Source organism: Podarcis pityusensis (assembly GCF_964106645.2).
Source record: "Podarcis pityusensis genome assembly, chromosome: 10".
In the NCBI taxonomy this organism is placed as follows: Eukaryota; Metazoa; Chordata; class Lepidosauria; order Squamata; family Lacertidae; genus Podarcis; species Podarcis pityusensis.
The window spans coordinates 43916199-43928591 of record NC_138035.1 but is presented as its reverse complement, the minus strand read 5'-3'; the positions used below and the strand labels follow the sequence as shown (position 1 = coordinate 43928591).

The following is a 12393-nucleotide window of genomic DNA, read 5'->3' as shown; positions in this document are numbered from 1 at the left end:
AGATCCTGCACCACTGTTCAGACGCTAGGAGCAACAGACTGCCAGCCACAGGACACTTGGAACAACCACCATCTTACTCCGGAAGAGTAAACTCGGTTAGAACGGCAGTGCACGGCAGCGATGAGTTGGAGGCAAGTCTAGGAGAAATTCTCTTTGAATTGAACGGAGCTGCAGACGCGCACAGCATCAGACCAACACGCGTGGAGAGCGGGGCAGGCTAGGGCTTGATTTGAGCCAAAGCTCGCGAGAGATAAACCCTGGAAGCTAAAGAACAGCAAAAGATCAGAGAACAGAGTAAGGCTAAAATCCTGTACTGTACACGCCTGGTTAGAAATAAGCCCCGCAGAACGCAACGGGGTCGACTTCGGATGAAGCGTGCAGCAGACCTCGAGCGCCGACCGTTGAAGGAGAGCAGCCGCGCATGCGCACCCGCACGCCGGACTGGCGCTTCCGACGCGCGAGGGCGCCGCCGCTGCCGCCATGCCGAGGCTGTGGCCGTGGGTGCTGCTTGGGCTCGTCGCCCTCGAAGGCGCGCGCGGGAGGAAGAGGTTTCGGCCGCTGACTTACCCCGGAATTACCAACAAGACCTTTATCGGTCAGTACGTCGACATCCACAATAGGCTTCGCTCCGAAGTGCAGCCCCAGGCCGCCGACATGCTTTACATGGTGTGTGTGCCCGGAATGCGGCCGGGGGGGGGCGGGCGGGGGAAGGCGCTCGAAGGGGAGCTCGCCGCTCGCTCCGCCGCCCTTTCCTCAGGTGCGGAGGAAGGGAAGGCGAGGCAAGCGCTGCTCCGCGTTGCCCACCGCTTTTTAAAATGCGAAAGTCAAAGGCGGGGGGGGGGTAACCAAGTCTGCTCTTGCGGGGCTTCATTGAACCCGTCTGAAGCGGCTGCTGTGCCTAATTCGCAGGCTGTTGCGGATTTCGGGATTTGGCTGCGGGTATGTTTTCACCACAGTAGGAAGGTACTGGCGTGCTGAGGCCCCCGAACTTCGTGAGAGCGAGCTGTGAGGTAACTCAAGGGCCGCAGCCTTCTGTTGTTCATATGCATTTGCGTTTTCCAGGGCTTAGTCCTGGCACGGAAAACATCAGCGTTAAAACCTATTAGACAAATGCGCTGGCCTAGGCAGGTCCACAAAATGGAAGATAGCAGGGTCCCCATAGACGTGCTCTGCGGGGAGCTGGCTTCTGGCAGCAGGCCACTTGGCAGACCATCTCTGAGCTACAAAGATGGCTGCAAAGGTGACATGAAGGCCGGAAGCATCGACCTTGCCATGAGGGAATCCCTTGCAGACGACTACAGTGCCTGGACACAGGCAGCCTAAGTCATGTATCCATAGTAAGGGAGAGAAATGACCGCTGGGAGGAGCGGAGAGAGAAGAAACTCTGTGGTGTATCTCCAGCACAACTGGACGCCTTCATCTGCCCCAGCTGCAACAAAACATGTCTCTCCCGCATCAGACGCTTGCAAGAGTTTGACCTCGCCCGCAAAAGCTCACTTCTCCATAGTCTCCTGAGACAGATGGATGCCAACCAGTTAAGCCCAGACTGATGTTTGACACACTTTTAATAGCGAAGCTGAGCCAAGAATGGCACCTTCTGTGGGATAGCTATATTGGCAAACAGTAACAAATCACACCCAAGTTACACTGGGTGAAAGTCTGCCTCTGCTGCATTCAGGAAAAACATGCCTCCATACCTATGTAAATCTGCACCTTTGTACAACATCTTATGGGTGTTTAGAATTATAGAATTGTAGAGTTGGAATGGACCCAAAGGGTCAGCTACTCCAAACCCCTGCAATCTAGGAACCAGCTTATGTCCTGCAGGACCTTCAAATGCAACTACTGTACAAATATTCACCTTCCATTTATGATAAAAGAGAAAATAGGTATTATTTGCTGAGAATAGATTACACTTCAGTTGCTTTGGCAATCTGAAAACACACACAAAGGAAATAACAGAGGTAGGAGAGAGAAATACAGTAGAGGCAGCTGTAAGTGTAAAGTATATTAGTTCAGTAATATGTGTATTTAGACTTGCCTGTAATGGTAGGATATTGGAACTAGGGAGTTGTTTCAAAAGCTAAAAAGGCTATTCAAAATGTATATCCTGCCATTCCGCTAAATGGCTACAATATGGCTACAAATCTGTTCCATACAGTAAAATCACAGCAAACCAAAATTCATCAAATAGTAAAAATACAATAAAAAATGCATTAAATTTAGAATGAAAAAGTAGCAGACAACCTCCTAATTATTTTGTCCTCTGCTTGTTTATTTTAAAGCATTTATGAATCACTTTAATATTTTAAGCTCTCCCAACTGTATACAGAAATACGACATAAAAACAATATCATAAAAACAGTAATTCAGTAGTAACAGGATGCAAGATTACACTTTGTATATGATGGCAGAAGGAAAGACATTCCAGAGAGTGTAAAGGCAATGATGGAAAATGTCTGCTCTTGGGTCACCACCTTGTTAAAGTCTGTTGGGTGCGTTGCCAAGAATAATATTTCCCCAGATCATCTAAGTGAACTTACAGGTCATACACAGTACAGTGGTACCTCGGGTTAAGAACTTAATTCATTCCGGAGGTCCATTCTTAACCTGAAACTGTTCTTAACCTGAAGCACCACTTTAGCTAATGGGGCCTGCTGTGCTGCCACTGCACAATTTCTGTTCTCATCCTGAAGCAAAGTTCTTAACCCGAGGTTCTGTTTCTGGGTTAGAGGAGTCTGTAACCTGAAGCGTCTGTAACCCAAGATACCACTGTATAGGGGCAAATAATCTTTAAGGGAACTTGGCCCAAAGCTGTTCAGGATTTAACTTAAATGTTAGTAACAAGATCTTGAAAATAGCCGAGTAGTTCTCAGCTGCCACTACTGTTCTAGGGACTAGGCAGGTATCCTGGTTCTAGACAGTTTAGGGCTTTTGAAATTCTGTATCTTTTAGGCATTTCGAAACAGGTAATATCTATTTATAAACATCTATTACTTTGAAGCAAGCCACTTTCAGAACTCCTGTCAGTGGAATAATCTCTAGGGTCTGGACCAGGCTTCCTCATACTCGGCCCTCCAGATGTTTTTAGCCTACAACTCCCACAATCCCTAGCTAGCAGGACTGTGGGAGTCATAAAGCCACGGCAAAGGCTTGTAATATTGCAGGGTGCCCCCTGACCTCGGCTGACCAGCACTCTGAGCTTTACAATGTATTGGAATGTATTGACCTTAAATGGAGTTGTGTTTCCTCTGGGCAGTGATGACCCTATATGGTGATGGGTGTAATAGAAGCCTTGACCGGATGAGGTAATGTGAGACATTGGCAAACGGCCATGCGGCTGGAGAGAGACAAAGGATAATAAAAAAGCTACGGGAGGAGAGAGAAGTTCGAAAGGAGCTGCTCATACCATCCTGAAAATATTGCTGGCTCTCTGTGTCTTTATTTTATGCTAAACTGCGCCACTTGTAACGGCTGGCTCCGACACAGGACCAGTGGTCAGGGATGATGGGAATTGTAGTCTCAAACCATCTGGAGGGCCGAGTTTGAGGAAGCCTGGTCTAGACTGCTTCCTTTACTACTGCCTTTGGAGCAATGTACTCAAGGTGATTTACAGTTTAGAACAGAGCATTAAATCTAATAGTTGTGATTCAAAAAGCGGGGGGGGGGGGGAATGGAGAAGGAATAAGAAAATAAGCAGATTCAAATATTAATTCTTGCATAATGTTACATAATATTCTAATAACACTGTATAGTTAATACAAGAAGCAGTTGCCAGTTGTTTCAGGCCTTTCAACTGTCCTTAGAGAAACCTGTCTGGTCTCATCACTTTTTACATTTTGCTAGCTTGTTGAGGCTGCAGTTCTAAACCCACTTACCTGGGAGTTGGTTGGCATCCATTTGGGATATAATGCCTTCCATTGTAGGATATACAGTGGTACCTCCTGTTATGAACTTAATTCGTTCTGGAGATCCATTCATAACCAGAAACCATTCTTATCCTGAGGCATGCTTTCACGAATGGGGCTTCTGCTGTGCGTGCGCCTCTGGCGTGCGATTTCCACTTGCATCCCAGGGCAAAGTTTGCTTATGGGAGCAGCTACTTCTGGGTTAGCAGAGCTCGTAACCTAAAGAGTTTGCAAGGAGGACAGTTTGCAACCAGAGGTATTACTGTACTTCTGAGTAGATTATGCTGAAGAACAGAGTTTTTCCAGGAAGGCTGGCTGAGACCTCCTACTGTTCTTTTTAGTAATTTTTCTGCTGCTTTGTTTTATTTTTCATTGTTATTTTTATTGATGATTGTTTTAAGCCTCTAGTGTTAGACAATTTGGGATAAGTGGGATGTACATTTTTGAAAGAAAAAACCTTAATACTATACTTTCATCTTTAAAAGTTAAGCTCCTGAAAATTTAACTCTCATGTAGTGCAGCTCTAGTTAGCAAATCCCATTGGGGCTTTGGCTGTTAGGGCTCTCTTCAAGCAATGATAATTATCTGATCATCAGAGCTTCAGAGTGCCTTGTAAAGAGCTTTGTAGGTCCTGCTGATCAGTGGTAAGTACAAATGGTTTTTGGGTTCAGGTGCAACTCTCCCTGCCTGAACCCAAATGCCATAAATGAGCATGGCTTAGCTGGTTTTGGCTGATCAAATGGGGAGGCCTGGAGGACCTCAGTAACCCTGTCCTAAATTAATATGCATAAGTGCTTGAGTTGCTATGATACTGTTGACTAGATAATGCCAAGTTTCAGGATGAAACCAACTTAGGCTGCAATCTATACCTACTTGTCTTGGCATATGCCCCATTGAACGCAACAGGACTTACTTCTGAGGATATTATGTACAGTATAAGATTGTTCTGCTTTAAGTGCTTGATCCAAATAAATATTTGCATAATGTTTGCAGTTCTGTTGAAATGTGGATGTGGAAACCTAGCCAGATGGGTGGGGCATAATAATAATAATAAATTTATAGTCACTAGTAGGAGTTAGCTAATGAAAATGTGATTAAAAAAATGCATTATATATTTCTTGTATCCTGCAGACATGGGATCTAGCTTTAGCTAGAACTGCTAGAGCATGGGGACAAAAATGTATTTTTCAACATAACCATTTTATGAAGGAAAACGGAGCTGGCCATCCTGATCCTAAACTTCATCCAGTGGGAGAAAATATATGGTTTGGACCTGCCCGCAGAGTGCCATTTAATTCTTCTAATGCCATCTATTCATGGTACTCGGGTAAAGATTTCTATGATTACCAGGACAATTCGTGTTCACAAGTATGCAGACATTATAAACAGGTAACTTCTGTTCTCAGTTAAGATAATCTTAAAACATCAAGAAACATTTATCACTTAAGACGGCAAGTACATGAAGTGATTGTTATAATGGTGCTATATCATACTTTTTAAAGTAATCTGAAGGCTATCACATTTAGTTATAAATATCCATTTAGTTATAAATGACATTGGATATTGAATTTATAACTAATGTCATGATGTCAGGATCCCAATACCTCAGGGATCACCTCTCCCCATATGAATCAACCAGGACCCTGTGATCATCATCTGAAGCTCTTCTTCATGTGCCTCCTCCGCAAGAGGTCTGGAGGGTGGCATCATATGATCAGGCCTTTTCTGCATTGGCTCCCCATTTATGGAATGCTCTTTCCAGGGAAGCTCAGCTGGCGCCTTCTTTGCATATCTTTAGGCACCAGGCAAAAATGTTTCTCTATAACCAGGCCTTCAGCTGATTGATACTCTATGGCCTTTTAAATGTGTTTGTGGGAGTTGGGGTTTGTTCTGGTTTTGGTTTTATGGTGTATTTTGTGTTCTCATTTTGTATTTTTATCTTGTGAACCACCCTGTTATCTTTGGATGAAGGGCAGTACACAAATTTAAATCATCAACATCATCATCCAAAGAAGCACTACCTGATGAGAAGAGGTAGAACGGGACTTTCCCATCCCTTTTGCACCTAAGCCACCTGAAAAACCTCTACCGAAGTGGGTCGAGAAATCCTATTGAATGGAGTGGACTGTGGCACAGAGGAAGAGGAGATTACTAAAAATCAGGCACCTTCCAAGAGAGAAATTCTCATTCACAGAATATTTCTCTGCCTGGTTTTCAGCACCTTGTCTACTAGACCCCCTTTCAGTTCCCCATGTCATAGCCCACCCTACTCAGTAGGGTTCCCCAACCCCTCCAAAGAGGCTTTGAGGAAATTGCGACCTGGTGATGATTGTTGCTGGGAGAAAGACTGGTGGAAATCACCTTGTCCTGGCTCTAGTCTGCTTCCAAGTCATAGAATGGTAGAAATTAATGTAGAGATCCTTTCTAAAATTTCTGAATATATTTTTGTCAACTTCAGTTTTAATGAGATTATATAATTTTAATGAAATTATATAATTTTAATGAGATTATATAAATTGCAAGAATTATAGCTTTCATCAAAGTATATAAATTGCAAGATGTATAGTTCAGGATGCTGGAAGCTCCTTGAAATATCTGTAAAAACTTGGGATCTTCCCCTTTCCAAGCCCCATGGGCACCCAAGTAAGTTATTTATTTATTTATTTATTTATTCATGAATGATGCTTTTGTACCACTTTTCTTTTGGAATACACAAAGCAGCGTACAATATTAAAACAAATAATAAAACAACATCAAGCGGCAGCAAAGGACCCTTGCTTACAGGAGATATAGGATAGCTACACGTGGAGTCACTGTGCTGTGTCAGTACCTGCCTTCGATGCAGCAATGTGGTGGCTTGGATCCGTACCTGATTCGTGTATTGGAAGGATTAGTTTGCTTTAATCACTCAGGCTTTGCACCTGCAAGGCATGAATGATGATTGAAGGTTAGCCCTGTATATCCTAAAATGCTCTCTCATCCCTTATATACCCAACCAATCACTGCACTCTGCAGGAGAGGGCTTTATGTATATGCCGCCTCATGAGGAGATCCACTCCATATGATGTAGGAATTGGGCCTTTAGTGTGGTGTCACCTATCCATTGGAACTTCCTTCTGCTGCATATGAGACGTGCCATTTCTATTATCTTTTCTGAATCCATGCTGCACAAATATTCAAGGTTTGGTTTGGCCAGCACTCTGTACAAGTTGGATCCACTTGTGAATGGTAATGTACATTCTTGCAAACAGAACAGAAGAAGCAAAGCTTGGTTTAAGCTTGCTGCTTTCAAGCAATACACATGGGATGGAGAGGAACACATAATTATGCACCTGCACCGTTCGCCACTTCTGAGAAGCATATACTTTCATTTGGTCATTAATCAGCCTCCTTCTGAATAAAATGGTCCATCATTTTTTAAATCATCTTATCATTAACATTTAGTACAAGTCAGTTACCTCTGGTCACCTGAGCACCTTGTTTTGATTGGCTCAAGGCACTCCTGAGACCTCCCAGTCAGGCAGAAACCTGTTCTCTCTGCTGTAACTCAGTACCTGTGCCTATTGGCATGCCATATCTATTCTGTCTTGCTTCATCTTCAGTCTTAATCCTTTGTCTCTTAGGAACCCTCTCTCTTCAGGAAACCTAGTCTTTAAAATACCATTTCGTTCAGTCTTCCCTATGGAGGCTGCTCCACAATCCTTGGCACCCAAACTTCTCCCTGAAAACAGAAATGTCCAGTTGTAGCTATTTTCTGCCTTATATCCTCTTCACTGTACCCTTTCATCTTATCTGTGTTTTGTTGTTTTATTTGTCGTGGTTACTGCCTCTTGAGGTGGAGAGAAGAATCTTTTTCAGCCTAAGGCCCACATTCTGGATGCTACATACTACACACCAGTGCTGGGTGGGACCAGAGGCAAAAATGGGCAGAGCAAAGGCTATGAATTTTACCTTCATACAATAAACCACATTCCAGCCACACAAACGCCTGAGATTTGTGCACTCCCATATCTCCGCCCTCAGTCGTGGCAAGCAAGAGACATTATCAAAGTTCACAAACACATTTCAGCCTGGCAAAAGCAATAGAGGAGAGAGCGGAGCAGGGTTTAGTGGTGTGGCCTAGGGAGAGGGGATGTGGCATGTGGAGGGCCCTTCTGTAAATCTTGATATCCTTCTGTCTTTGTATGGTCCAGACCCAGCTTTTTGTTTTGTTTTTAGTTTTGCCCAAAGCTGTTGAGCTTTTTTTGTAAGATCTAGAAGAGGAAGTAGTTTCTGAGCTATTTTTAAGGAAATTCGCCAAAATCTACACTTCCAACATGTGTTGCCATATGTCCGGATTTTCCCAAACATTAAAGCAATTTCCACCCAGACACTGTTTCCGATGGCTGAATCCCAGCAGTGTCCGGGAAATTCTGAACGTATGACAACCCTAGTCTGTATAATAGAAGTATAATCTGTTGGTCAAGGGAATGTGGATTTAGATGCCCCATGTATAATCTTGTGATAACTAACAATATTTTTCATGGGTGTAGCCAGGATTTTTGGGGGGGTTTTTTGGGGGGAGGGGGGCAGAACTGACATGATTGGTCAATTAGTTAAGTATTTCTATTGTTTTACTTGAAGGGGGGGAGCAGCTGTCCACCCCCACCCCCCTTGGTTAGGCCCATGATCTTTTTATCCTGTAATTTTTGTTCAAGCCACAACACAGTATTACTTATTGACTGCAATTTTGGCAGGGTAAATAAATAAATATTACTCTGTATTAACCCAAATTGGGAATTGGCTGTCTTTGCTAATTCCACCAAATAATTAAGTGAGTGGAAATACCATGTGGCAGCCTCTGTGGCAGGTAACAATCCCTAGATTGAAGCTCATCAATAATACATACACCTGTGTAGGCAGATCCCGTATGTAAATTTTAGGGGACACAGATAGGCTGATAAGGTTCAGCTGGTGAAGGCTGATCCATTGCAGGATGTTGCTGTAGCCTAAGAGAAGTTCCTTTCCACCAGTGAAGGCACTTCTGCCACATCCTGACCCCAAAGACGAAAACCATTCACAGTTCTTTGTTCTGAAAACTAGAGGATTTGTACTAAATCTCTAAAGCCTAAATATCTGGACTTGGTAACTATTAACACAAATTGTACCTTTCTTTGTAAAATAAAATCTGCTCCCCCCCCCCCCCAGGTTGTTCGGGCTTCTACTTATAAGGTTGGCTGTGCTGTTGTTTTCTGTCGTAGACTTGATCGACATAGAAATACTGAATATTTCGTTTGCAATTATGGTCCAACGTAAGTTAACAAATGTTTAAGAGAATAAGAGATAAACCCAGCCAGTGACCTAATTTTAGGTGATTTTTTCATTGACCGTGCACAAAGTGGCTGTGTAAATTTTCTAAGGCTTTGGTATTTTATTTAGCTGAAGTACTGTAAATATTTAAGGAGGAAGTCGTATGAATAGATAGCTGAGTATAAGTTTTATTGGACCTAATAGGGCTCACTTCTTCATAGACATGTATAGGATTTGGCTGTAAGTGTCCAATTTTTTTTCATAAAGGAGTCCTGGTAGATATTAAGCAAATAAGTGTTTCTGAAGTACATAGAATTAAATGTACATGTTATTTGTCTTGCACTTAATTCAAATTTAATTTTAAATCGGTGATGGCTTCTTAAAAGAATCGCACTGCAAAAAAAAAAGAAGAAGAAGAAGAAGAGGCTCAGAAGTTCACATTGCAGACCCCTCACATAAGCAATTACTCATAGGGGTTGAAGTTCATGTAGTCATTACTGAACTGATCAAGGTTGCAGTGCAGTGGTTGGCCTCTTTGCTGTAACTTTAAAGGTCACATTTGGCAGTCCTAAATATTCTCTTCACAGATTTATTAATTGTGTATATATCACAGTCTATATCTAATCCACAGCATAGGACTGTTCAACTATTCTAACTCAGGAAAATCCATTGTATAACATAATTTTTTTTAGTCGATGCCTCAACGCATAGGCAGTTTATTTGTTACAACTAAATAAGTAACCGTATTTTTCGCTCTATAAGACGCACCAGACCACAAGACGCACCTAGTTTTTGGAGGAGGAAAACAAGAAAAAAAATATTCTGAATCTCAGAAGCCAGAACAGCAAGAGGGATTGCTGCGCAGTGAAAGCAGCAATCCCTCTTGCTGTTCTGGCTTCTGGGATAGCTGCGCAGCCTGCATTCGCTCCATAAGACGCACACACATTTCCCCTTACTTTTTAGGAGGGAAAAAGTCTTATAGAGCAAAAAATACGGTATATTCAGAATAGCTTGTCCTTTAGTCTTCAGTTTAGCTTGTGAATTGAGTACCTTATTACATTCTGGAAATTATGCTCCTTAGTGACACCTACCCTTCAAGACCTTACAAAACAGGACAGCCCTGTAGTGCATGCCCAGAAGGAGACACTTGTCAAGACCATCTCTGTAGTAAGTACAGATCTGAGTAAAATGAACATTCATGAAAGGCTTTCTCACGCACATATGTATATATTTCTATTAACTTTAAAGCAATACGAGTGTATATGTATGTATATGCATGTGTCTATGTGTGTGTATGCACACACATATATTTCTGTTAAGTTCAAGTCATGGAACTTAGAGCAAGGCAGGTTTGGTTGTCAAAGCAAACAATCTGCAAGACCTGGAAGGAAACCCGATCTTTTAAATACATTGTAGTAAATGGCTGCAATTTCACAACACTGTGAAAAAGTAAAGTGCTGCACTATTCCAATGGGAAGAAAGCCTGCCTCCCAATCTAATACGGTATGTCTTAGATTCTGCTAGGAAGAACTCAAAGGGGGGGGGGATTCCCACTCCCTTCCCCCCAAAAATCCATGTATTTTTACACCTTATATCATAATGATAGAATTGTGCTACACAATTGTACAAAATCCAGCTTCAAGGTTCCAACAATTTTACATCCTTGTCTACAGTAGTGTGACAATGGTGTCAGACAATGCAGTCACAGGCATTGCACTACCACAGATTTGCTTACACAACTCATAATCTATGGAGATGCTTTCAGGCTGTATCCTGACTTCTTTGTTAATTCGTGCCTAATTAAAGTTCAAGAGTTTGGAGATGAGTTGATTTTTACCAAATACCGTATTTTTCGCCCTATAGGGCGCACTGGCCCATAGGGCGCACTTATTTTGGGGGGGGGGTAAAGGGAAAAAAATATCCCCCCCCCGAGCCCCAAAGAGCAAAGAAGCCATGACAGCGAGTGGGACCTCGCCATCGCTTGCGCAACCTCGCCATCGCTTGCGGGGCGGGGGAAGCCTGAGCTTCCCCAGAACAAGTCCGGGAGCGAAGGCGAGGTTGCGCAACCTCGCCATTGCTCCCGGAGCTTGCCGGGCTGGGGGGATAGCTTCCTGAAGCCTGGAGAGCGAGAGGGGTTGGTGCGCACTGACCCCTCTCGCTCTCCAGGCTTCAGCGAAAGCCTGCATTCGCCCCATAGGACGCACACACATTTCCCCTTCATTTTTGGAGGGGAAAAAGTGTGTCCTATAGGGTGAAAAATACGGTAAATGATTGTGTCATACACTGATGATTGCACATTCTGGATTCTGAAATTCTGTAGAAATGCTATGAGTTACCTGCCGCGCTCTGACTGAAAACAAGTAAAACCTATTGATAATATATTAATATTGTGAAACAGGTTTCTCCACTAGTTATAATGCTACTTTTCTCCTTGTGCAGGAAATTCAAGTCGTGACAAAATATACATCAAGCGTATGTATTACAATTAAATTATATAGCTCAAGTTTACATTTAAAATGACATTCTTGCCTAGTAAAAATATGTTTGTTTGTTTTAAATAGGCTATTCACGATGGTATCCTCCATGGGAACACAAGCTTATATGTGATGACTCCTGTATTGTACTTGCAGTTTTAAGGCCATCACTAACACTTCTAGCATTTGTTACTGTTTACTGTTTACAGAAATGTTATCCAGATTTAATGCTGCAAACAGAAACTGTATGAGATGCATATAACACAAAACATTATCCTTAATATCTAAGACTCATATGTACATGGATGTTTATGTTTTTAAAAATAGATTTGGTTAATTACATTGTTTTATATATTTTCAATTTAATAAAATTATTAAAAAGTTTATTGCTTCATTTTAATGACTTGGGGATATTTTTAAAAGCAGAAAAATGAATACTAATATTGTGTGTGTGTCAGTGTGCAATATTATGGGTTTTACTGATCCGTAGAAACCTGTCTCTGGAATTGCCATTCTTTTATTGCTCACTTTTTCTGGAGCAGTCCAGTTCTTTTCATGTTATCCTCCGAAGTTCTTTGCAGGTTTTTTTCTTCATGTAATTGTAACAGCAGTATGTCTGTTTTGGCACACAAAACACTACAAGGGTTTTTATGAAGACTTGTGCCTTTAAATTAAACACTTCTTTACAAATTCAGCCCACTTTATTGCTATGTTTTGTTTCT

General features: G+C 42.4%; 1 protein-coding gene across 1 annotated transcript; it reads left to right on the top strand.

The window, feature by feature from the left end:
- The first annotated feature begins 427 nt into the window (after window positions 1–427).
- On the top strand, window positions 428–12055 carry LOC308457397 (GLIPR1-like protein 1). The gene is made up of 6 exons (XM_080971192.1): window positions 428–666; window positions 5040–5297; window positions 9096–9199; window positions 10279–10364; window positions 11637–11669; window positions 11759–12055. Exons 1-6 carry the CDS (start codon window positions 481–483, stop codon window positions 11920–11922), a joined length of 831 nt encoding a protein of 276 aa, XP_080827318.1. The 5' UTR covers window positions 428–480; the 3' UTR covers window positions 11923–12055.
- The last annotated feature ends 338 nt before the right edge of the window (window positions 12056–12393 follow it).